General features: G+C 38.4%; 1 protein-coding gene across 1 annotated transcript in view; it reads left to right on the top strand.

Annotated features, from left to right (window-relative positions):
• The window catches only part of si:dkey-71h2.2 (low density lipoprotein receptor adapter protein 1), a 53,292-nt gene that overhangs the window by 13,451 nt on the left and 15,927 nt on the right, over positions 1-23,914 (top strand). The window contains exons 2-8 of the mRNA XM_062437809.1: positions 6,740-6,882; positions 9,561-9,673; positions 16,395-16,509; positions 16,906-16,978; positions 17,731-17,817; positions 19,197-19,324; positions 20,823-20,857. Coding sequence (XP_062293793.1) covers positions 6,740-6,882; positions 9,561-9,673; positions 16,395-16,509; positions 16,906-16,978; positions 17,731-17,817; positions 19,197-19,324; positions 20,823-20,857 — 694 coding nt within the window. The remainder of the gene's footprint in view (positions 1-6,739; positions 6,883-9,560; positions 9,674-16,394; positions 16,510-16,905; positions 16,979-17,730; positions 17,818-19,196; positions 19,325-20,822; positions 20,858-23,914) is intronic.

Genomic DNA, 23,914 nt, shown 5'->3' with positions numbered 1-23,914 from the left:
CAGGCTCAATTAACATTTATTTCAATTTATAATGTGGTTAAGCCATTTGAAGTTGTCAGTCATCATGTCTGCCTCTGTTGGAAATGCCATGTTATTTCTCAGTTTTCTGCAGTAAGATTAAAAAACTTCATGAAGCCAGTCACTCGACAAATTCACATTTCTTCCTTCATTTTCCCAATCTGTCCAAAACAGCTCCCACTTTGTAGTAGCTCTATTTGCTCAGCCATGCATATAATTCTATCATCATTATGATTAACAGCAGATAGGGTGTTTTTAAAAGGGAAAGCAATTAATGAAGGGTTTTGGTGAAAAGGGGATTATGCTGAAAGATTCACACCAGCACTGATTCACTCAAGGACCTGGAGGGCAAATAGTTGATTCATGAACCTGAGCTATTTTACTTTAGAGATAGTTTCCCTGTCAGTTAAAATGAAATGAAAGCTTAAAGAAAATAGTTTTCCAAGTACAGAAGCTTGATCACTGCACCATGCCTAAACATACACTATTTTTTACAAATAGAAACAAACCCAATTAAATCTCTTCAAGGATTCGAATCATCCATTTTATTGGTTTTGCTTGCATTTTGTATTTTTTTTTGACAATTTTTGTCTGCTGGAAATGAAAAGAGTTCTTCAAAGTAGTCAAAATGTAATTTAAAAAAATGTAATGAAATGGCTAATCAAAAGGCAGTTACACTTGAGTTGGTGGTCACAATAAAGACAAAAGAGAAACGCCAGAAACCAAAATCTATTGTATTTTCAGAGGACATTTGGTGTCTGCTCCTCTCCCTAAAAACATTCTTATAAAGTATCTTTAAAAAACAAAAACAAAAAACATATTCTCTTATAGAGGGAATGGAGATGTGAATACACCAACTGTCAAGTCACCAGGCTAGACAGGGGCCTAAACAGCCTTTTAAGAGACGTAGGCTAAACTGGGGGGATACATAAAGAGTCTGTATAGGATAAGTGTAAATCATACAACGGTACTCCAATTGAGCCCCAGAATATAGATATAGACCTTGAAATGTTTCTCCTTTAAGGGGTAACATATTATTATCATAACAGTAATGACACTGTAAGAGGTGACAAATATGTTTTCTTTTGTAAAACTTATCCCTGAGCTGTGGAAAATTAAAATTGGGGTGGTAACATTTAAAAATAGCATGAATTACATTTAGTTCTTAGGTCAACCACATGTGTAATAGTCAACTCCAGAGGTATGTACTGTCCAGTTCAAAGTGCAGGATAATTCCTCTGGTATCCAACCCACTCACTAATGTGGTTTATATACCTCTTTTGATGCTCAGCCAACGTGTTCAGTAAAGGTATTTGGCGGTACCACCTCTCCTGCTTCTGCTGGGTTGGTAGTGATGGAGCCTGTCGTTGCTAGGCAACAACTGTTGTTTGATCCCATGACTCCTTTGTTATTGTTGATGTTGTCAAAGACTTTGAAGCAGCAGGTGCTGTGGCTCTGATTGAGAGCTACTTCATTTCATAAGCCAGTATCTTAGATGCAGTGTTAGTAAAAATGTTCTGTGTGTGCAACCAGAGGAAGATAAAGCAGATGGGAGAGGTGAGCAAAGGGATCAAATTTAGAAAATAGTAAGAAGATCGAGAGCTTGAAAAAAAGGACTTAGCTTTACTTGATTCCCCCTCAAGGCAGAAAACCAGTTACACCCCCCCTCCCACTCACACGCCATCCCAGCCCACCATCTTCCCTGAATGTGCGGCCTATTTTCCCTGTCAAGGTGGTGTCCTAGATTCAAAGTTCCACCGGATGAGTAAAACAGTAAGGCAAAGAGATTATATCAAGACAGATGTGGAGGATGGGGGTGTCAGCTGAATCTGAAAAGCAAGCCGAATATTTCATATATTAGTGCTTTTAATGTAAACCAGAAAGGTATGTGGAACCTCTCTACACAGAATGTCCTACTTTCTGACCTTTTAAGGAAATGGAAAAGGGGGAATGCTTTTGTTATTTTGAACCAAGTCTACATTCTTATTCTGACAGTTTTTGCAATTAAGATGATGGCATCTTGGGGGAAACATTGTGTGTGTCCCCTGTATGCCTGTGTATACAGTATATGCCCTGTTTTGCTTGATTATGCCTGTGCGCATATCTGTGCACTCCTGTTTGCGTTATTAATTAATCTTCAGTGTAGGTGTAGAGCAGAATTCACCAGGGCACGATTTTGACTTCTCAGTGCAAATTAAATTACTGAGCGTGGAGCTCAAAGAGACAGCTGGTGATCGCTGCATGTAGCTGAAGGCGTGCAGAGCACATGGTACCTATTATACTACAACAGCACTTCCCCAAGTCAGATCAGCTACTGTGAAATGCTACACTTGTCAGTTGTTTGTTCAACTGAGTTTCGAATTTTACAGTGCTCAGCATCTCAGGGCAGTGGTATTATAGCTGTATGTGAAAACTCTTCAGACCCAGTGCGGAAATATGTCATGAAATTGCTCCATGCCTTCATTGTAACGCATTGATTCCTTTAGTGTGCACCCCAACTGTGAAGCTTTTTTGTGAACATAATGGAATTGGCGCACTTACTATAACAGCCCGGGTGTGAAAATGTTGCCAGGCATTAGTTTAATAAAGATGCAAACGTCATCAGTGCACCACCATGGACTCGTGCTCCCTAATCTTATTTTGTGCTCCTTCAAATTAGATCACCTTGAGTCACACACTCTCACACAAACACATCTAGGATGAACAGTATAGCCTACACGTTAGCCGTCCGAAACATCCAAATTGCAAATTTTTAGTCCGTCGCAGTATTTTCTTCAACATGTTAAAATCCAATTAGCTTCCCTCTGTTTGTTCCTGTCACACTTATCAGTCCCTGTCCCTCTCTAGGCTCATGCAGGATTTATTAAAAATTTAAGCATTCCTCCTTTAGAGGGATAATATATTGGAAACCCTGGAGCATCAACATGAAGTTCTTTAATAATTCATGTGTGTAGCCTGGTGAAGACAACATGGACTGTAGCACTATAGCTTTGTAGTGCTGTGACATTTTAAAGAACGCACACATGCAATAGATCTTTTGACTAGGAGTTGCTTTATTGCAGCTTATAACGTCTCAAATCAATCTAGAAGATTGTTATTGGAGCTGATAAAAGTAAAGTATAGTTTAATTGTATATGCTTTGCCAGCCCTGCCACCTTTATTTACTGTTGTCTGTCAAGCTTTCAAGTCCTGTGAGACACATTTTTGGAACAACGGCTGTTCGATTTTATACAGAAGTAGACAAAAACAGGCCTTTCTTTTACAGCAAATAACCGTCAATTTTGTCACCTGAAATGATGATGATGATCACTAGCAGATTTTATCAGCTGCAGCTAGTAACGCTAACTTCATGAGTTGGTCTATATGCTAATTCTTAAATATTGAGGCTAAAGCATCCACTACCAGTTGATGATCCAGTTAGAACATGTAGAATTAAAGGAGCAGTGTTTTAAAAAAATGCAACACAAAGCAAATAAGCACTCAAATTATAATGCAGCTTTTTCTAAATAAAAATGCAGTTAAAATGTTTACTGTAACATATTTAGATGCATACTATAGATTTAAAAAAAAAAAAAAAAAAAACTTGAACAAGCAACACAGAGGTTAACTTTATGATTTATTGTTTGTCTGTTCAAACAGAGAGAAAAAAACTTTCTGAAAGAACTAATGTATTTGGCAAATGTTAGATATTGGGGTTACATTAATCTTCCCCAAACCAAATGAAGTGCTGCTGTCATTACTTTAACATTAAACTCTGATATAGTAGCATATTGGCTCCTGCCTATCGTAACCCATAATGTAGTTAAAGAAGGATATACTTGGCCCTTAATGTAATACCAGGCTATTAGTTACTATTGCATATAGTAAATTTGTTAGCCGGGTTTGCTAGTGTTTGCAGCTACAGTATATAAACATACTATTTAATTAATTCTTTTGTTGATGTGTTTTTTGGTGTTTTGACAGGCTAAATACTGGCCTGGTGCTATCAATAGATTGGCGATACCCATTCTTGTTTTTTTTGTTTTTGTAACCCCATTGTGCTCTGTTTACATCAGCTGTCATATCTGCCAAGACCTGAGAAGTTCTACAGCCTTTATGAGAATAGTAATGGTTAACCCTCTAAAACATACATAGACAAAGAAGCATCTGGTCATAGCTTTATATTGTTGCCAATTTTGAGCTTATTCTTTCAGTGAGTATTGAGTGTTATATATCATATGATTAAGAAGAACCTGCCCTTTATCCTGGTGCAGTTTAAAGTCACCATTATGTATGATCTGTTTGTGTTATACCATACCATATTTGACAAAAGACCCAGAGAATACTTCCATAGTTAACAAGGGAATTTTTGTTTTTTCAATGTGAAATGTTGTATTTAGGTGTTTTGGAGTTTGGTGCAAATCCATCTTTTCCTCAGTGAATCACAGTCATGTATTTGCATATTGTCTTGCATGTTTTTTTTAGTAAACATTGTGACAATATATACATTTTTGTGCTGCCTTTATATTTTGGTTAATATCATTAATCATGATATTATCATTTATCATCATCAATGTGTAATATATCACTGAAAAACAGACATCTGTTTATATATAACTCCAGTCATTAACTTTTTATACAGTTGGTGAACACAATGACTCAAGTGGAGCCTGAAAGTCAGCAATCACCTTTCCCCTATCACGTGATTGCATGTACCTTAAATTGGCCTTGATGCTCGTTAAAGCCATGTTCAAGGTGTCTTGGAAAGCTAAAAACCGCACAGTCTGGACAAAAAAAATCTTGCTGATAACATAAGGGGTTCCAAAGTTATTTAATGTTTTGTAGAACATGGTCAATGCTATGCTCGGTTCCTAGTAGGTATTAGCACACCCAAATCTCAACAGTGATATTGACCCATGAAAATAGTTTTGCTTTAATTTTTCAATATTTTCAATGTAATACATATGTCAGATCAGAATCAGAAGCCATTGTCATTGTATCCTTAAAAAACATTCAACGAAAATTGGAGTGCTAGGTGCTGCCAGTTAGTGTGTGTGTGTGTGTGTGTGTGTGTGTGTGTGTGTGTGTGTGTGTGTGTGTGTGTGTGTGTGTGTGTGTGTGTGTGTGTGTGTGTGTGTGTGTGTGTGTGTGTGTGTGTGTGTGTGTGTGTGTGTGTGTGTGTGTGTGTGTGTGTGTGTGTGTGTGTGTGATGAAGCCCTGAAAAATCAAAATCTATTCACTTCACTAATTGCGGCAGATATATTTCATGTTAGACAAAATGCAAAATTCTACTATTTCAACACCATCAACTGAACACACTATGCTGTCCATCGTTTACTTAAGCAGTCACATTTAATAATACAAAATGTGCTCTCTGGCTGAAGCGGCCCCCGCAGTGTGATTGAAGATGAGTTAATAATTCAGAGTTGTTGGAAGTGGTGTAAGGGGATGGTGTTCTCTGCTGCTCGCCTTCACAGCTGCATGGGGCCTGCCAGTGACAGATGGCTCATCCCATGTGGACGATCTGGTGCCAGTATATCCCAGCAGAGTGTTGGACACAGATTCTGTTTGTGTGTCTCTCTTTCATTCTCTCTTTCCTTGCTCTTGTAATACTCTTTTCAATCTCACTCCCTTAATCTGTGCTGTGAGCAGAAATCTGTGGCTCTGTATGGCAAGGAGAAACAAAGAAAGCAAAGAGCAAATAATTAGGGTATATTCCTCAGTTGCTTATGCTTTTGTTGTTTGATTGCCTTTATCACAGCAGACTTTTTAAATAATGCTTTGACTAATGCATCATGTTTCACTGATCACCCCATTAAGCTTAAGCAGAGTGTGGTCTGTTGCATAGTTTTGTAAGTTATTCTTTTCCTGATGCTCCTCTGTAGGGTGTCCAGGTGTCGCTGAAAGATATTTTAAGCTCTCTGCATGGGCACAGTTCCCCTCCCTGCCTACAGTAGTCAGCTAGAGAGGACAGCTTGCTTGCTACCTGTTGGAAATCACAGCAACAACAGGACACTGCAGCCATTCTGCGCAGTCTATTTGAGCACAGCTGATGCTGAGTTTTTGGAGGTAGTGCTGCAAAATTATATAAATATATGGGTAAGATCGATACAGGGTTTTCTACAGCAGAAATTCTGGTTTCTTAGCCGGTTGAAGATGGTCACATAAATCTCAGTGGATTTTAGGGTATGGGATCCATTCACATTCAGAAAATGTCCAGTCCAGGTGTTTCAAAGACACAATTATATGACCATCTGTTTTATTAACACTACCCATAAAAGTTAAGCTTGATCTTACTATCTTATTCTTTTGTTCCAATGCACACACAATTTTAAATTTTTATTATTACATGTGGACAAGTATAGTAAATACATGATGCAGAGCTCTGATGTAAACTCTCGAAACAAAAACAAATTGAAAATCATATCGCACAGAATTGTGCAAAGTCTGACAAGACTCAAGCTGTGATGTTCCTCTGCCAGCACACACGCTGAATGTGCTGAGTATTGAAAACCGTCTGCTCTACAAACTATGCAATGGAGACACTGACATAAAAACTAATTCTCCATGGAGTGATATGTCTGTAAAAGTGGATTATGTAATATGTTCACCTGAAAAGATGACAATACTTTTGAATGTTTTTCTGGACCCTAATTTATTGAAGCACAGTTTTAGATGATTATAGTCATAGTTCTTTGTTCAGCTGAATCAATGCATATTTTCACTTTTTTTGTCTAATCAGAGCTGCCAGAGAACTGGACGGACACCAAGGAGACTCTACTGGAAGGGATGGTGTTCAATGTGAAGTACCTGGGTATGACACTGGTGGGCCAGCCCAAAGGAGAAGATATGGCCTCAGCAGCCATTCGCAGGATTGTTGCCACAGTAAGTCCTCTTCTGGCTCAGACATCCTTATAACAGTAATATTTAGTGCTTGACATTCTGCACACTGTACTTTGATTTCATTGTGAGTACTGGATACAGGAGACGGCAAGCAACAGGGAGCAACCAGAGATGGGAGAGTGAAACTGTGATGATTTCAATTACAGTGATCCTTTTATAGAAATTCCCTTGTGGATTTGTGAAATTACAGCCCCAAACTGCAACACATTATCAGAATGACTTAATGGAGAATAATTGATGAATTTCACACAGTAAATCTGATGCATGTTGTCCTGATGAACTTCTTGCACTATATGCAACATGGGTTACCACTATAGACAGTAAAAAGGGTTATTCAGTCAGTCATAGGTTAGCATATGTTTTCCCATAAGCAGAACATCACAATGGACTGCATTGTTATCTATTTCAGTGTCCATGGCACATTGTGGCATTCCATATTAGGATCATTTTTTCTTGGGAAACAGTATGAATTCAAATGTTCAGAAAAAGCACTTAATTGCTCACCAGAATAGTAGTGGAGTATTCTCTGCCACGCTCCCTCAACTTGCTTTAATTCTTTTGGCATGTGCGTAGTTGTAGTCAGGTCATGTTTATATCAAGGTCAGTGCATGGAAACATACAGTAGCTGCTAATCCAGGATTATCATAAGGCTTGCACATGTGCAGCAGTCAAATCATTGATAGAATGTTTACTTAACAGCACTGAGCTGCAATTTTCTGAACACGGTTTTCCACATCAACTCAGAATTCAATTTTCATAAGGTTGTTCAGAAAACAGCAATCTGTTGGACAAACTCTGATTATTTACCTGCATATTTCAAAATCAAACAAACTCAGACATTTTCTTTCACGCTTTCTTTCGCACACACACACGCACACGCACACATGCACACCAATTCACTGAACGCTACCAACAATAAGAATGTCTAATCTGTTGGAAGGCAGAAAGAAACGCCTGGTGCACGCTGCCTAATCATAAACCCCCCACTTCTCAATTAGAGACTGAACCGAGTCTAATGGCAGGATTAAGATTCAATTGATTTTATATCAGGACAAAAAAAAGGAACTCAGTTGTCTCTGTCTGTTCCCTTGGAAACCAATCAACCTGAATGGGATTACTGAATACATTTGTGACTTTTTCCATTTGCTACATGCTTCATTCACACATGATAAGAAACGACTGTGGGACCAAACACAGAGAATTTGGCGTATCTCAAGCTGACAGATTGGTTTTTACCTTGTGGCATGACACAAGTAACATGACAGTAGAAAATGTGGCTGTTAGCACTTCCTACATGAATGAGCTGCCACAGTCAGCTACAGCACCCTTTCTTTCCCGATTGTAATGTCAGTTTTCCAGTTTTTCATGTGCTATTCATTGTCACCAGCTCCAGGGCATTTAGGCTCCTATAGCATGGCACCATTCCCATTGTACTTCAGAAGTCCTAGTTTTAGTTTAAAGGGGACGTATCATCCAAATTTCGAGGTCGATATCCATATTCTGCTTTTTTTCAGTATTTTTATTATTTACAATTTTTAAAAAATCCTTATTTATGGTATACTGACCTTTTTTGCAGGCCCTCAGTTCAGCCTCCATCTGAAACAGGCCATATTAGCTCCTTTAAGGCCCCCCTCCCCATGAGCCCACTCTGTTCTGATTCGTTAGCTTCCTCAAGTTGCGTCTCAGCAGATGGGAGGCTTCATAAACAAACAATAGTAGTAATAGTTAGATTTAACATTTTTTAACTCATTCTTTAGTCAAAATGGAAACTAATCAAATACATCTGTACATGTTTGATCCTAAATCACATCCAGAATATCTGACTAGACAAAGCGAACACCCGTTGAACAACCCCGAGCAACAAAAGCTATAGAATAGAAGTCGTTTGTGGGCATGCATGAACATTCTGTCATCACAAGGAGGAAGTAGGGGTGACATTGCAAAATAAGTGTTCAGATGAGGCTTTTGACTTTAAGGCAGCATTAACATCAGACATCTGACAATGTAAAAGTCTAAAAATAACAGAAAATCACGAAAAGCATGATATGTCCCCTGAAAGCCTCTCACTGCTGGTGGCTGTTATTTCACCTCTTGAAAAAACTGGAGAGTTTTTTCACAGATTGAATGTATAAAAGTACAGTAAATGATGAAAATCTCCTCCTTCCCCTCCTATCCTCTGTCCCCTCTGTATTATTTCATAGTCACTCCATTGACTCTGAACTTGATTTGGGTGTGAAAACTAAACTGTTCTCATTTGCCAGCTAATTGCATGTTAAGAAGGTCACTGTCATTGTCAACAGGCACTCTCACAGACCGCAATCTCAGCACTATGGCTGTATTTTCTGAATCTCCAGATGGAGCATAGCGGCAGGGGGAGTCAGGGGCTGCCAGCCCGACCTCCAGTATTCATTCTGGGCTACACATAGCAGCTCTCCTCCCCCCGTTCTGTCATCTCTTATAGATTTCCCACATTTCTGGGACAAGTCATGCAGGCTGCTTAATGTTGCTCAGCAGCCACTGTCACAGTTGAGGTTTAATCATAAGTAAGATCATCTTATATTCACGTCAGAGTGACAGGTTAGCTCTGTCTAAACCTGAGGCAATATTTATTCCATCTTATTTCATCCTTTGTATGTGTTCTCATTTTTTCATATCCACAGGCCAGAGCCAGTGCTAAGAAGTTTCGTAAAGTAACACTGACAGTCTCACCGAAAGGCATCATCATCTCAGACACGGAGACTACAGACCTCATAGAGAATGTCTCCATATACAGGTAAATGCTTTTTTCCCATACAGTGTGCCTCTTGGGTTTATTTGATTTACCAGTATGAGGGAGTCCCGGGTACATATATTGAATACTAACAGTAAGACAGTGACCTTCCTGGTCAAATTTAAAGAAAAACAGTGTTGCAGTGTGCACATTAGTACTGCACCACTAACATTTCCATTCAATACAATTATTTTTAGATTGTCAGTGTGCAAAGACAATAGAAATCCTATTTGAGAGGCACTGACCTCATTCAGTTTTTGCTAACTGATAAGATCACAGAGAATATAAAGCAGTTGCAATGCATGCAGGGTGTAGCGTTTAGTATAGTTGAGTGTTATGACATGTTAGATCATTATTTAAAATAGATTTATTTAAATGGAAGACTCATTAACTGAATTATTACTACACAAATGAACTATTAATTATGGTTAAAAATGCTGGTTATCCTTCAAGCTTAGTCTTAAAACAACTTATATCTTGCGCACTTGTACCTCTGGCCATTGCTTGCACTCCCTCAGAACTGTTGGGTCTCATGTTTCATCAATTCACTCAGAAACCAATAATGGAGGGCAAGAGGGGGGTGTCTGTTTCGGTCTCTCTGTGTCAATAAAAGCTAACCTTTTTCAGCATCATGCAAGGTTTCTTTCGACCAAATCAGTGTGGTTTGTGATACTGAATGTTTGGCTGGCTTTCCTTCTCTGGATGGCTTCCTGTAATATAGACTGGGTCTCGTGTCATGGAGGATTACATTCTAAACATCGTATGGTTGGCCTGGGATTGTGGGATGTGTGTGAGAGGATGCATGTGGATAGATGTGTGTAGTTAGAGTGTGTGTGTGTGTGTGTGTGTGTGTGTGTGTGTGTGTGTGTGTGTGTGTGTGTGTGTGTGTGTGTGTGTGTGTGTGTGTGTGTGTGTGTGTGTGTGTGTGTGTGTGTGTGTGTGTGTGTGTGTGTGTGTGTGTGTGTGTGTGTGCTTGCATCCCCTTCTGATCCACCTTATCAGCGGGAGCAGACCACAGGCCAGGGGAATCAGCCTCGTCTTTGATCTCCTCCTCTCCCCTCCTTATCTTCCCTTCCTCACCTTCCGCCTTTCCACTTCTACTGTCTGGGAAGAAATCTCTCTTTTCTACTCGTTGCTCTGAATGTAGGGATACCAATGACTAATTGCCCACTTTGAAACCTGTGCTGCCAGTCTTTGCTGATACCCCCGAGTATTCTTACAGTATAGATTTAAGGGCCACAGACAGAGCTTGGGTTGACTGAGGATTGATCTATCTCCATTATGAGATCCCACACCCCACCTTCACCTCCTTAGAATGCCTTTCCCCTCCTGCCCCTCTTTTCTTGTCTTATTTTCCTTGAACATAATCCATTTATTGGCCAAGAAAGCAAGTGAAGGATGAAAGAAAGTGCAGGAGTGTACATGTAAAAGAATGGATCAAATCAGTCTGTGTTTACTGTGCATAACAAATAAGGGAGAGTTAGATACACAAGTGTGTGTATGTGTGTGTGTCCGTGTGCGCCTGTGTGTGCCTGGATAAACATGTGTGTAAAGGCGTGCCTTTGAGCATCCAAGTGTGTATGTACTGTAAATGTGTGTGTTTGTAAAGTTAATTGTGTATTTGTACTTACTGGAAGGCAGGGCTGTTTCCCTAAGGGGAAGCTTAGTGTAGGGGGATAGAAAACAGACAGGAAGGCATTGTGCACTGCATTGGAAATGGGATCCTCGCAGCCATGACCCTCCCACCCCATCCACCCACACCCACCCACATACATACCCTCCCACCCACCCACACACCCACCCACACACCCACCCACACACAAACAATGCAATAACATTCTGCACCACTTGTATTTAAGTTATCACAGATTCACTGACTGATGTTGGGTTCAGCAGTTGTGATTACCTCACAGATCTTGACAGCACACTTTACAGCACATCTAATTTGCAGGATCAGACACTCAAATTGCATTATCATGAGATTGATCTATCAGTGTGAGCAAGTCCAGTGCTGCTGTTGGTCTAAAAGTGCGGTATTTGCCATTCATTTAATCAGCCAAAACAGTAAAAGTTTATATCTTTTTGTCATTTATCTGTCATATGGCCTGGAAAACTAAAATTTAAACAATGATATATTTGGATAGCCTAGGTCCCAGCTATTCTAATTCATATAATATCACTTTTATTATATCATATATTACTTTTAACTTTAAAAGAATAGTTATTTTGGGATATAAGTTCATTCACTTTCCTGCTGACAGATGTGTTAGAGTTTAAGATCAATATCAATCGGTCAAAAAGTCCATATTCTAAATGTGAATTTACAAGGCAGTTAGCTCTGACACAAAACAGACAGAAACAGCTAACTTGGCTCTGTCCAATGGTAATAAACACACCAGCACCACTGAAGTTCACTAATTAATAAGATTTATCGTGTTTTTATGGGGGATTATGTGCTGGACTGTTTCTTGGCCAGATGCATTGACATCCTGGCGACTCCACTGGTTACCTGGCAACAAGACTCTAGGAGTCACTGCTCCTGGCCAAGAAATAGCCCGGCACACAACCCCCCCGTAAAACCACAACTTTTTTTTTCACTTCAGTTTTTGTTAAACAAACAAGCTATAACGTGTTATTTAAAGTCTGGCTAGCTGTTTCCCCCTGCATCCAGTCTGTTTTAGTAACCTAAGCTAACCATCTCCTGCCTGTAGTTTCATATTTAATGCACAGGCATCAAACTCTTGTCAAGAATACAGAAAAAAATTCTATTAGACAAATCTTAGATTTTATAGCTGAACACATTGTTAGGTCGTTTGTGTGAAACAAAACAAATATTGGGTCATACATTTAAGGGAAAGGGATGTATTTTAATTTTCTGAGTTTTTTTTAAAGCAGCTGCTTACTGGAACAGTAAAAGGTGGCTGGTTTGATTCCCAGTAGTGACACCACTGAAAGGCTTTCATGTACTATACTGTATAAACCTGACTAAGTTCAGGTATTGAAAACTATTAACAAATCATCTTATTTTGTCCTTTGTATTTCTATTCCTTGAATTTGAAAACATACAGACAGTGATCCTAACATCTCCCAATGAACAGAACATTGTGAGGGTGTTCGGCTTCCATATGGATTGGTTATACTGTTTCATTTTCTGTGAAGAGCTTTCACTCACCAACCAGCATACCAATCAGCAAAACACACAGGCGAGAGTGAGAGAGATGAAAGTGACTGACACCCCACCTGTGCAATGATGTGTGTTGTTCTGACACACCATCACTGTATATTTGTGAGATGTGTCTGTACAATCCCTGAACAGAGGTTCTCAGTATAATATACATGTACAGGACGAGCCCTCTGTGTTTTTTTTCTCCATCTCGCTAAAATATTTTGATAAACAAAAGCAATGTGCTATTTTTCATTATTTGGATTTATGTTGGGTAAAAAGTATTTCATTGTTGTATTAAACAGCATACCTGCTTTATTCAGTTTCAGAGGCTTTGATGTATGAAGTTCTGTTCAGGCTTTGCACTGTAAATATTTAAATATTTCCATTGATATTCCTTCTCTTCCTCACAAACACCGGTGCTCTACACAGTGAGGAGATCAAAGGCTTGCCGTCCATGGAGCCTCTTTGGAGATATGATGCATACTGACAGCTCAGTTCCTGTTGTTCAAGCTTAGTGAAAACTCTGTGATGCTGTCTTTTTTTTTTTTTTTGTCTGCTGTTCTTTCAAGCTGAATGCTTATTTTATCAATATGAGCCATTGTGTGTCACAACTGTGGCAGTAATTATGCTTTTGTGGTACCAGTTAAATCAAATCAAGTCAAATCTAAATGCAAACCTTTTATAAATGCATTCATACATCAGACTTCAGATTATGAAAATTGCAGAAGAAATTTGTGTGTATATGCAAAACTGATTAAATCTTACATGTGTATTCACTCCAATGAGATGTCTTTGTTTGCATATGCACATTAATCTCACAAGGATGCCATACAATGAACAAAAGATATTTAGAAAAAACAAATACAGTACAATACAAACAATTCAAAACAATACACTTAGCAAAATGTTGGGAAACAGTTGGTTCCATACAAAGGTTTAGATCAGTGGTCACATGGTTGGTTTGTTTTAAGTGTTGTTTTAAATTATTGAAACTTGAGCATTCTCTGATATGGGTGGGAGTTCCACTTCTCTGCTGCTCTATTTTTCTATATTGTTCATCATTACTGTTATTTTGTGCACTGCCCATTGTTAAAATTACAGTCACATATTCTTGCTGATGCATGTATTTGAAGACCAACAGACATGTAATGTATGTGCACTGACCTTTTTGCTGCTTTTGCTAATGCTCACAGTACAGCTGAAAATTCTGTAAAATCTAACCATTAGTTTTGGAATATGAACTGCATTTCCTGTAAAAATAGACAAGAGTCTGCTGGTTTCCAGGCATCGCCTGTGTTTACAGACAATGCAGTCATCATCTGACCATCCGTGTTCATTTGTGTAACTTTTATTGCAACAGGGATGAAAAGAAAAATGGAAATGTACTGTATATATAAAAAATCAATACCAATTTAATCCAGTCAGTGTTGGCTATTTACTTTGAACTTTTTTCTTTTTCTTTTTTTATAATATTCTAGTAAAGTGAAGTAAGTAAAAAGTAAGAAAATGAGGTTGCACACCACATTATAAGGAGTTGGGAGAAAATAGTTAATATGTCAATAAGATGATAATTAAGTTCAGCAATTACTTTTCATGGTTACATCACATTTGCATTCTCAACTTAAATAGGTCATCCCTTAACTTTTTTCAGCTGATTTTTGTGCAATTAAGGCCCTAATATAAGTTGGAGCATGGGGATGAAGGGGGGGAAAACACGTAGCTGGGTGTCCTGGGCATTGCTATGTAGGTCATGCATCACTGGTGCAAGCCAGCAAACAGCCTGAGCTGGAGATGTTGAAGGCTGGTGATTTCATGCTTGTTGTTTCATAGAATAAATTTCCTCATTTTTAGTGCCCCTTTTGAAGTGGGGAAGCAAATGAGCTGCTGCTGCCTGGATGTCCTCTTTGTGTATAGTTTACAAGTTACTTTAGCGACAGCAGATTATATAGAGATGCACACAGCACTGACTGCAGTCCTCTGGCATCTTCCCCCGCTGATGGTGGCAAAATACATTGAGACCATAAATATCCATCTCTAATTGATATACGAGGCTTTGATATGTTGCATTCAGAGGAAAAATTACAACTTAGGCAAGATGAATAGCTAGAAAAAGCAGCTAATCTTATCCTTGTGCTTCTTAATATAACAGATGTATGTTTAATAATAGCATCAAAGGTCAAGAGCATCACTCAATGTGGTTCATGTGCATGTCTACTTTAAGCTACAAGCATTATACACGCTGTTGGTTCATGTACCAACCTCAGATGGACATAAAGGGTGACTCAAAATCGATACAGCCTGTAATAGCCTGCATAAAATCAGGCAAAACAAATCCACCAGTTTTGTGTCCTTCGCTCCAGTGAATCCAAGCTGTAATGGGGGGCGAAAATGGGTTGGTGGACCATCTAGATTGTTTTTAGATAACCGTTGCAAAATAACTAGCCATGGCTGTCACTGGATTGGCCGACAATTGGATTTCTTGAAAAACCAAATATTAGATAGACTAGAGTTTCAGTGTGACTATTTGAAATGGTGTGGCCACAGCAAAAGATCAATTCAGAATCCAAGACTTTCCATATAAATGATAATTATAAATTGAACTTGTACCACACTTTTCATTCATAGTGAAACTCGAAGTGTTACAGTTTTAGTAACATGGAAGACAGAACATAAAGAAAACAATAATAAAAGTTAAGATGGCAGTAGAAATTAAGATATTTTCATAAAATTGACCTACAGTTAGGGGGAACTTTTCTGTGGTTGATAAGAAGTTGCAATAAATGATATAACCTTCAGGGAGGTCATTTCAGTCTTCTTGACCTGATTTCCTGCAGTTTCATGCCAGGAATGTTCTCAGACACAAATGAGACAAAACAAGCATACAAATTACCTTAATACAGTGAAAAACTCAAGCTGACATGTTTCATCTCATTCTCCCATAGCACCATCCCAAAATGTTGCCTCCATGAGCATAACACTTCAATGAGTATTTCAGGATTAATTGGACCATATACCAAAAACAGCCATCTGAGTCTTTTATGTAAAACCTTGAGTCCGCAAAACAGCATTGTATCAGCATTGAGTTTTGCATAAAACACGTATCCTATCTGACAATATGAAGCACTGAAGAGTTCAGTAACAGCTTCAAGCATCTCTCACTGCTGCTCATTTGTCTCCTGCTTCACCATTCCCAGCTGTGGGACTTAATCAACATAATATTCATAACGACCACTCTCACCCTGCTATGATTGGTTTGCTTATGCATATGCAAAAGGTTGAGCACAAAGACAAAGTTATGGACCAGTCTAAACTGACATGTATCCAGTGTAGCTTGCGTTGATGATGTACAAGGTTTGATTAAGAGTGCAGACTATTGACTAATGCACTGTACATGCTGTCCTTTGTTCAGATTCATGTCCTATTATTAAAAAGATGTTCATGTCACAAATTGGATCCTCTCTGCTGCACAGCTCATTTATCTTTGCATTGTAAAGGTGGATTGATAGTGTTAATTAATTGGAATAATGTTTTGTTTTTTTTCTGTCTCCTTACTTGCAGAATCTCATACTGCACCGCAGATAAAACTCAGGATAAGGTCTTCGCATACGTCTCTCAGAGTCAGTTCAATGAGACCCTGGAGTGCCATGCGTATCTCTGCCAAAAGAAGAAGATTGTAAGTTGAATTTCTCATGTGACTGTATTAGGGTTGATGTATTGGAAACCTGCTGACCTCATGATCTGCTAAGGTTTGTTTAAACAGTTTGTTTGAGGATTGATAGTAATGAACTGCACTTGAGGCAGCCAGTAGCATGAATGTAGATGGTGTGTGGCGCCATCTTGTGGCCCTGCAAGGACTGCAGTTGTATTACATGGTAAAAAAAAAAAAAAGTTTGTGGAGAAAACTGTATTTGTTTAATATTTATATTTATATTTAAATCTATCTCAGAAGAAGGATTATAAATCAGTCTAAAAAAGTCAAAACAAAACACCTCCTTACCTCTAAATGTAATCACAGCTGTTGTTTATGTATTATAACTGTGTTTTTCTTTCCTTTTTCTTCTCACTCCAGGCTCAGGCTGTGACATTAACGGTAGCCCAGGCCTTTAAAGTGGCCCTAGACCTTTGGGAGATTGCTCAGGAAGGTGAGTTTCCCCCCAAAAAGGTGAAATGTTGAACTTTGAGACAGTCCAGTGAAAGATTTCCTCTTGAACCATTTAGACAAAATACGGATTGTAATCAGCTATGTATCTGTAACTCATGCCATGATTATCTGATTAGCCTGACCTCAACACTCTAACTAAACTAAAAAGAAGCCAAGCTTCAAGCGTCACTGTATGTTATCCTCAAACACATTTCAGATGTGCTTGTAGATGGATTCTGTAGTTTTCTTCTGGATAAGTTTTGCTAGTGAAACAGCAGAGCACTCTTTAATAGATACTTCTTCAGCTCTGCTGTGACAAAGAATACGACCAGAAGTCATTCCTGCCAGCTGGCATCAGTCTGTACAATGACTCTCCTCTGTGACAGGAGAGGGGACTCCTCTGACAGTAAAGACAGACTGCTCACCAGGAGTTTTATTTATTACATTATCCATCACATCTGTTATAGCTCACATTCTTCTGTTGATAATATTTTAAGTACTGTCTGTATACTATTATATACAGGAATATACATTGTGAAAATTTAAGTATCGATCTACACTTTACCCTAATTCATGGATAATCATGCACTTTACTACCTTAGTAATATCCACCTAACTTGCACTAATGTACAGTATACTATACTAGTGTATACACAGTGTCACAGCATACTATACTGAATGCTGTGACACTAGTTTCCTGTTGGGATTAAATCAAATAATTGTTCATCTATCTGTCCATCCATGTGTTTGCAGACAAGAGCAAGAAGGCGAGGACCTGCTGTTCCTGTGCAGCAAGCAATGGGCTGACCGAGACAACAGGCACTCAGTGTGTTCAAGCAAGTATGTTTATATTATTTTGTCCAAAGCCACAGTGTATCTTTGCGTATCAAATTGGACTCCACAGCATTGACAAGAGATGTGATTTTATTAGCAAAAGGTTTCATCACTGAATTGAGCACAGGGTTAATCAGCCTTAAGTGACCTGTGACTCTTTTTTTTAGCATGATTTCCAACTTAAAAGTGAGCATCACACATTTAAATAAACATTATTCAGGTAATGTAGTATTTATAGCAGTGATTGCCAACCTTTTTGGCTTGTGACTCTTGACTGTGAAGCCCCATGTTACTACTGTAGTTTGAGCCATGAGCAGTTCAAGCAGTCCTGTGTTCCTTATGAGATTGAGTCATTTTAATAGTTTTTAAATTCTTGAAGAAGTGAAATTATCCAGTATGTAAAGATAATGAAGATTTGAGAAAATTCAGGAAAGACAAGTGTTGTCTTTTTATCCCACCCTGGTGCAACCCCTCAGAATGGGAACCACTTCTGATTATGGCTAGAGAGAAAGAGACACCATTACCATGGTTATAGTAAAAATGACAACTGTAATATATTGAAATGAGACATTCATTTTATGTAGATTTGGAATAAATACATGCATTCTTGTCAAACTTCCAGGAGCAAAATCATCCAGACTTGAGGCTTTGTTTTCTGTTCTCATGATCCTCATAAATACAGCTTTTACCGGTGGACATTATTAAGTTAATACTTCTGTAGTTATTTCCATAATGATTTTAAAAAGACATTTTCAATTCTGGTACACACACAACCGTGAGTTGTAGTTTGACAGTGTACCCTCTCACACACATATTTAACTGATTGATCACTTATCATACACATACACACACAGTCGACAAATCAGCTTATTATATGTGACTCATTAATCATTCAGGGGAGCAGTGGATTTTAAGTACTTTCCAACAGCCGTGACATGTATAGGTCACAATGTTTTCTATTCCTCGGGTGGGTCAGAGGGTCTGCAAAATTAGACTTGATAATCCATTCAGTTTGTTGTCAGTTAAGGCTTGGGTTCTCGTGCTTCTCAATTAAAATTTGCACCACTCCCAGTGGTGATGGCCCAAGGACAGAGAGAAAAACTGATGTGAAAGCCTCAAGGACCTCAGGAGTAACGAAACAGAGAGAAGCATGAACATTTTACAGAGTTTATTTAAATTCTGTCTGTTGCAGAGAAAGCTGCAAGCACAGGCTAGAGATGATGCTTCACTTTTGTGCTGCAGAATCTAGAGTTCAAGAGACCAAGAACTGACTGCTTTCTACCTCTCTTTTCTCTGTTCTCTTCCCTGTTCTCTGTGCTTGTGTCTTCTCTTATACTCTTTTCTCTCCCTGACAACTTCCTTTCCACACCTGCCTTCTCCTTTAGATCCAGATGCACATAAGCCCGCTGGGATGGAGGAGAAGCTCCGGAGGCCTTTCTTCTCTGCCTCGCTCAGCTCACCCTCGCCCCGTAGTAACCCCAGTCGAAGGCGACCAATCAAACATGACTCTTGGGTAGGTCACATGTCCTGCCTCCAAACTGCTGATTGGTCTGATTGGGCCAAAATGGTTATTGCTATATGTTAGGCTGTGTGTTTTAGGTGCACAGATCAAACTTTTCCCCTCCTAGTACTGATCCAATAACATCTTTTTTAAAAATGTTTGTGTGTTAAATAAACATACATACAGTGAGGTATACAGATTTAAAATTTTGGAAAAGAGAGTGCTTAATAGTAACTTTTATAGTTTATGGGAGAATCCATAAAGCATCTTAAAGCTGTATGTTAAATGCTGCTTTAAAAAAGAGTTATTGCTATAGGTTTGTTTTAGCAAAGGTTTTTTTGTGGACAGCACCCTTGTTATCTGGAGCACAATCCAAGCAGGTATTTCAACAAAATCAGTATCATTGTCATGACAGATGGCCAACACCAGTGGTTCACAACTTTTTTGGCTTGTGATCCCTTAAAACGAAGCAATGTGTACTTGTGATCCTTTCTCACAGGTCATGTCCTTGTTGTTGTGGGCATTTTACCCAAAAAATGATACATTTTCTACTCAGACTGTTGTTATTGATTGCTTTTTTAGCGAAGACAGAGAAAAGTCAGAAAAATAAAAAGAGACGTTCTTGTTACAAAAATCATCTTTGATTATCTTATGACCTCCCAGATGTATCTACCCTTTTTGTTGGGTACAGGCCCCTGGGTTGGAAACATACACAAATGAAAGATGTTCTTGCAGAGTAATAAACATTTGTATCTGCTTATATTGACACAACAGTTTGATACAAACCATTTATTCAATGTTATAAACTGATGCTGCTGCAGAGTCTTGCCAGTCACTTTTCTGTTCACTTACAGATGCTCAACACTAGAGGACACCATATTCATTAGGATGTCTTTCCAGCAGCATGATCCCACACAGTGAAATTTGTGTTCTCTGTTAAATAAGATAATAAAGAATGTCATTTTACTGTCATAAGGAGAAATTATGCTTTAATTAAGTCAAATCTCATTAGCTTGATCTTAATATTGTCCTCTCTGACTGTTGACTCATCTTGTAGTTGATAATCCTTTCACGCTTGCATTAATAAGGTTTAATGCTAAATAAATACCAATATCTATTAAATTGTAACTATTAGTATCTAATATTCTCTAAATCTAATCTAAATTAGGACAATGTGAAGTAATTCTGTAATGCTTTCCCAAAAACTAGAGCAGAGAAAGTGGAACCAAAAATATGATACATCCATATTTTTCCAGACTCCCTTCTTCATGTAAATCATTGATTGAATATTTTCATTCGAATATTGATTGTTACTTAGTCAAAGTAATTGAAACAAGACAGATTTAACAAAGAGATTAATTGTGTGTCATTGTATTCAGCACATCCTGAATTAATTTGTCAGTTGAATAAAATAAGTTATGACAAACAGCTGACTCAAGGGAGGTGCAGCAGGCTTGTAATTTGAAATAATTTATGCGAGTATTGATCCTTATTGTTTATCTCTCAACAGGATGTGGAGGATGGATTCGATGATGCGTTCTCAAGGTAACCTTTCCTTTCATTTTAGCCACAAATATGTAACACATCAGGGATATACTGTAGGGACACATTGACTGACACAAATTTTTATGGAAATTCACACACACACAGAGGGACAACTCTATGCAAAAAGATGACATGGTATCGGCAGCACAGACCTGCAGCTGCTTCAAGGATACAGATTATAAGGTGTTACTCTATTGATTGGGTGGTAACTTTGTTGGTGTTGAAAGGGTTTGTTGCTCCCTAGTGCTGCTGAAAAAGTCATCATTGTCAGAGTCTGCTGCTGGTGAGGTGTTACAATTATTACAGCTTTTAAAGAGTTAGAAACGTATCATAACAGATTTACATAAATGCAGTGTGGCTGGTAAAAAAAGAGAAACAGTGAAAATTCCAATCTGCAAAGTGCTTGATATTTTCCCAGCATACTATTTCTGTAAATTGGCCCGGAGTGTTTTGTTATGAGTTGCTACTGAACAAATAGCAAAGGACTGTAATTACTGTATTGTGTCTTAAAGCTCTGGTGTCTTGTTAAATCAGACCTGAGTAATATGAGGCAGTTTAAGAGGCGAGCAACTTTCTGCTCCAATTAAAACAATATAAATTATAGTTAAGTGACTCAATCCTAGTCTGTTCACAAATATTATTATGTTGAAGTGCTTTAATAAAATAAAGCCCATGAGTCATTTATAGATTTGAGCCACATCTTCTAAAAATCTAAAAATCGATTCTAATTTGAAGGGAGTTTTTGTAAAAAAAATCCTCCTTGTCTTTTAAGAAATCAGGTCTGTTGTTACAGTGAGACATCTTTCATTTTGTTTTATAAAACAATATAATTTAGCAAATCCTGTTTCAGAATAATGTTGTGAGAGTATATTTATTACATTTTTCTCATATACAACATGGAACATGTTCAGACATGACATGTAAAATAAAATGAGTAGGTATGAATAATAAATAAAAATAGTGAGCATTATATCCATCCCTGACCTAATCACCCCCTGTTTTTGAGAAAGGCAACATAAAGAATGAATATATAAACAAATAACACTGCTACAGGAATACTGGTTTTGCAATAAAAAAGGTACAGCTGTCCCTGTACCTTTTTTATGCTATGCTGGTTTAGGTAACCTTGAAGGTGTGGGTCCAATTTATGCCAAGTAAGGCTCCCAAACTAGAAAGGCTCCATTGAGGAGTGAAACACGCATGAGATCTATTAATTGGAGATACACTCCATTATATAAAGTGGCACTATTGTTTGTTAAAGTGGTATTTTTAATGATGATGATCAAAATAATTCACATTTCTATAAGCCATATCACTTCTGTAGCTGCTGAAAGAATAATAAAGTCTGGCCATCAAATAGATCTCATAGCTTTGAAATAATGCTTTGAAGGCCGGGTCTTGACAACCTGGCAGAAAGTCTGGGCCATCCAGAATAGAAGTAAGACGAGATGATAACTGAGCACAGCCCTCTATAGTACGAATGGACCTCCAGGCTTTGACTGTGCTTAAAGGGATAGGGTTAATATAGAGGTCCTTGAAAGACTCAAAGTTATTCACAAACAATAAATTCCACAATGGACATTTGGACTGAGAGGATTCAGTGTCGAGCCAAATTGAGGCTGGGTCGTTTTGAGCCAATCCGTTATCGCCCGTAGGTTTGCTGCCAATAGATAGTCTCACATTTGGTACATTTCAGCCCCCATCAGATTCAGCCATTTGGAATTTTGCCATCTTTAGCTGGGGCTTCCTTTTGCTCCAGATAAAGGAACTCAGCCAGCCCTCAAGCCCCTTGATAACCTTCTTTGATAATAAAATAGGGATCATTTGTAGTGGGTAAAATAGTCTGAACAGGATGTTCATTTTAATGAGAGAAATCCTAACCAGCTAGAAAAGAGGTAGAGAGGGGACTCAGCAATCTAAACCTGTCTTTATGACATCCACAAGGAGAGGGAAATTGGTCTTAAACATCTGACCATATGTGGGTGTTACAGTATATGCACTCCCAGGTAAACAAAACCAGAGGGATACCAATGGATAGAACAGGGCTCTGACAGACAGATGTTAGAGACCCCAGCGGTAAGGCCTCAGACTTTGCTATATTAATTTTGTACCCTGAAAAAGTTCGAAATGTTTAAACGGCTTGGGTCAGGCAGGGAATAGAGGTTTGTAGTTGTGATAAAAATATCAATATGTCATCTGCGGAAATAGTAATGTTATGCTCCCTCTCTCCAACGAGAATACCAGATATTGGAACATTCTACCTTATTGCTTGGGTCAGTGGCTCAGTAGCAACATCAAAGAGCAACGGGCTAAAAGGGTCAGCCTGTCTGTTCCCATGGTGAATACAAAAGTTGCCATTGTTAGGCTGTTCTGACTTGTATGAACAGGAGTAAAATCATGCAAACTCTTAATTAATAGTTTTAGTTTCTCAAATGATCTGACCCCAATTAGAGTCTGTAATTAAAACAATAGTTTGAGAGTCTGCCCTCTTTTTAACAAGGTTGTTAAGATATCTGTCATGTTCATCCCCAAACTCATACAGCTTCTGTCTGCTGATTCAGGATTCTGAGCACTCGTCAAATTCGCCAGAGTATTCAGTGCCGCTCATGTGGCCGTCACTCCTTTGAGTGAGTTTGGGCTTGATATGTAGTTTCTCCAAGTCAGCTAATCTACATTGAAGGAGCTTATGCTGTTCATTCTTTCGATGTCTTTTATATGCTACAAAAGACATAATCAAGCCCCCAGAGTAAGCTTTACATGTCTCCCAAAGCATAGAGTCTGCAGACAGTGAGTTAATTGAATAAAACATATTGAATTCTGATGTAAAGCAGGAAATTAAATTATCCTCTTTGAAAAGAGATGATTGAAGTCTCCAGTGCCTCGGCGATGCCCTGCCCTCAGAAAGAGAACCATAAATTATATAGGGGGTGTAGTCAGATAAGATGATGCTACCTATATATAGGATGAAAATATCCAAAAATATTTCATCCTATGTCATCCCATGCTCACATAGCTGCAGTTTCAACACATTATATGCCTTGAATTTTTTCATCACCG

This window comes from Scomber scombrus, chromosome 17, assembly GCF_963691925.1.
Source record: "Scomber scombrus chromosome 17, fScoSco1.1, whole genome shotgun sequence".
NCBI lineage: Eukaryota > Metazoa > Chordata > Actinopteri > Scombriformes > Scombridae > Scomber > Scomber scombrus.
Note: the sequence above shows the minus strand (reverse complement) of the source record. Positions and strands in the feature narration are given on the sequence as shown.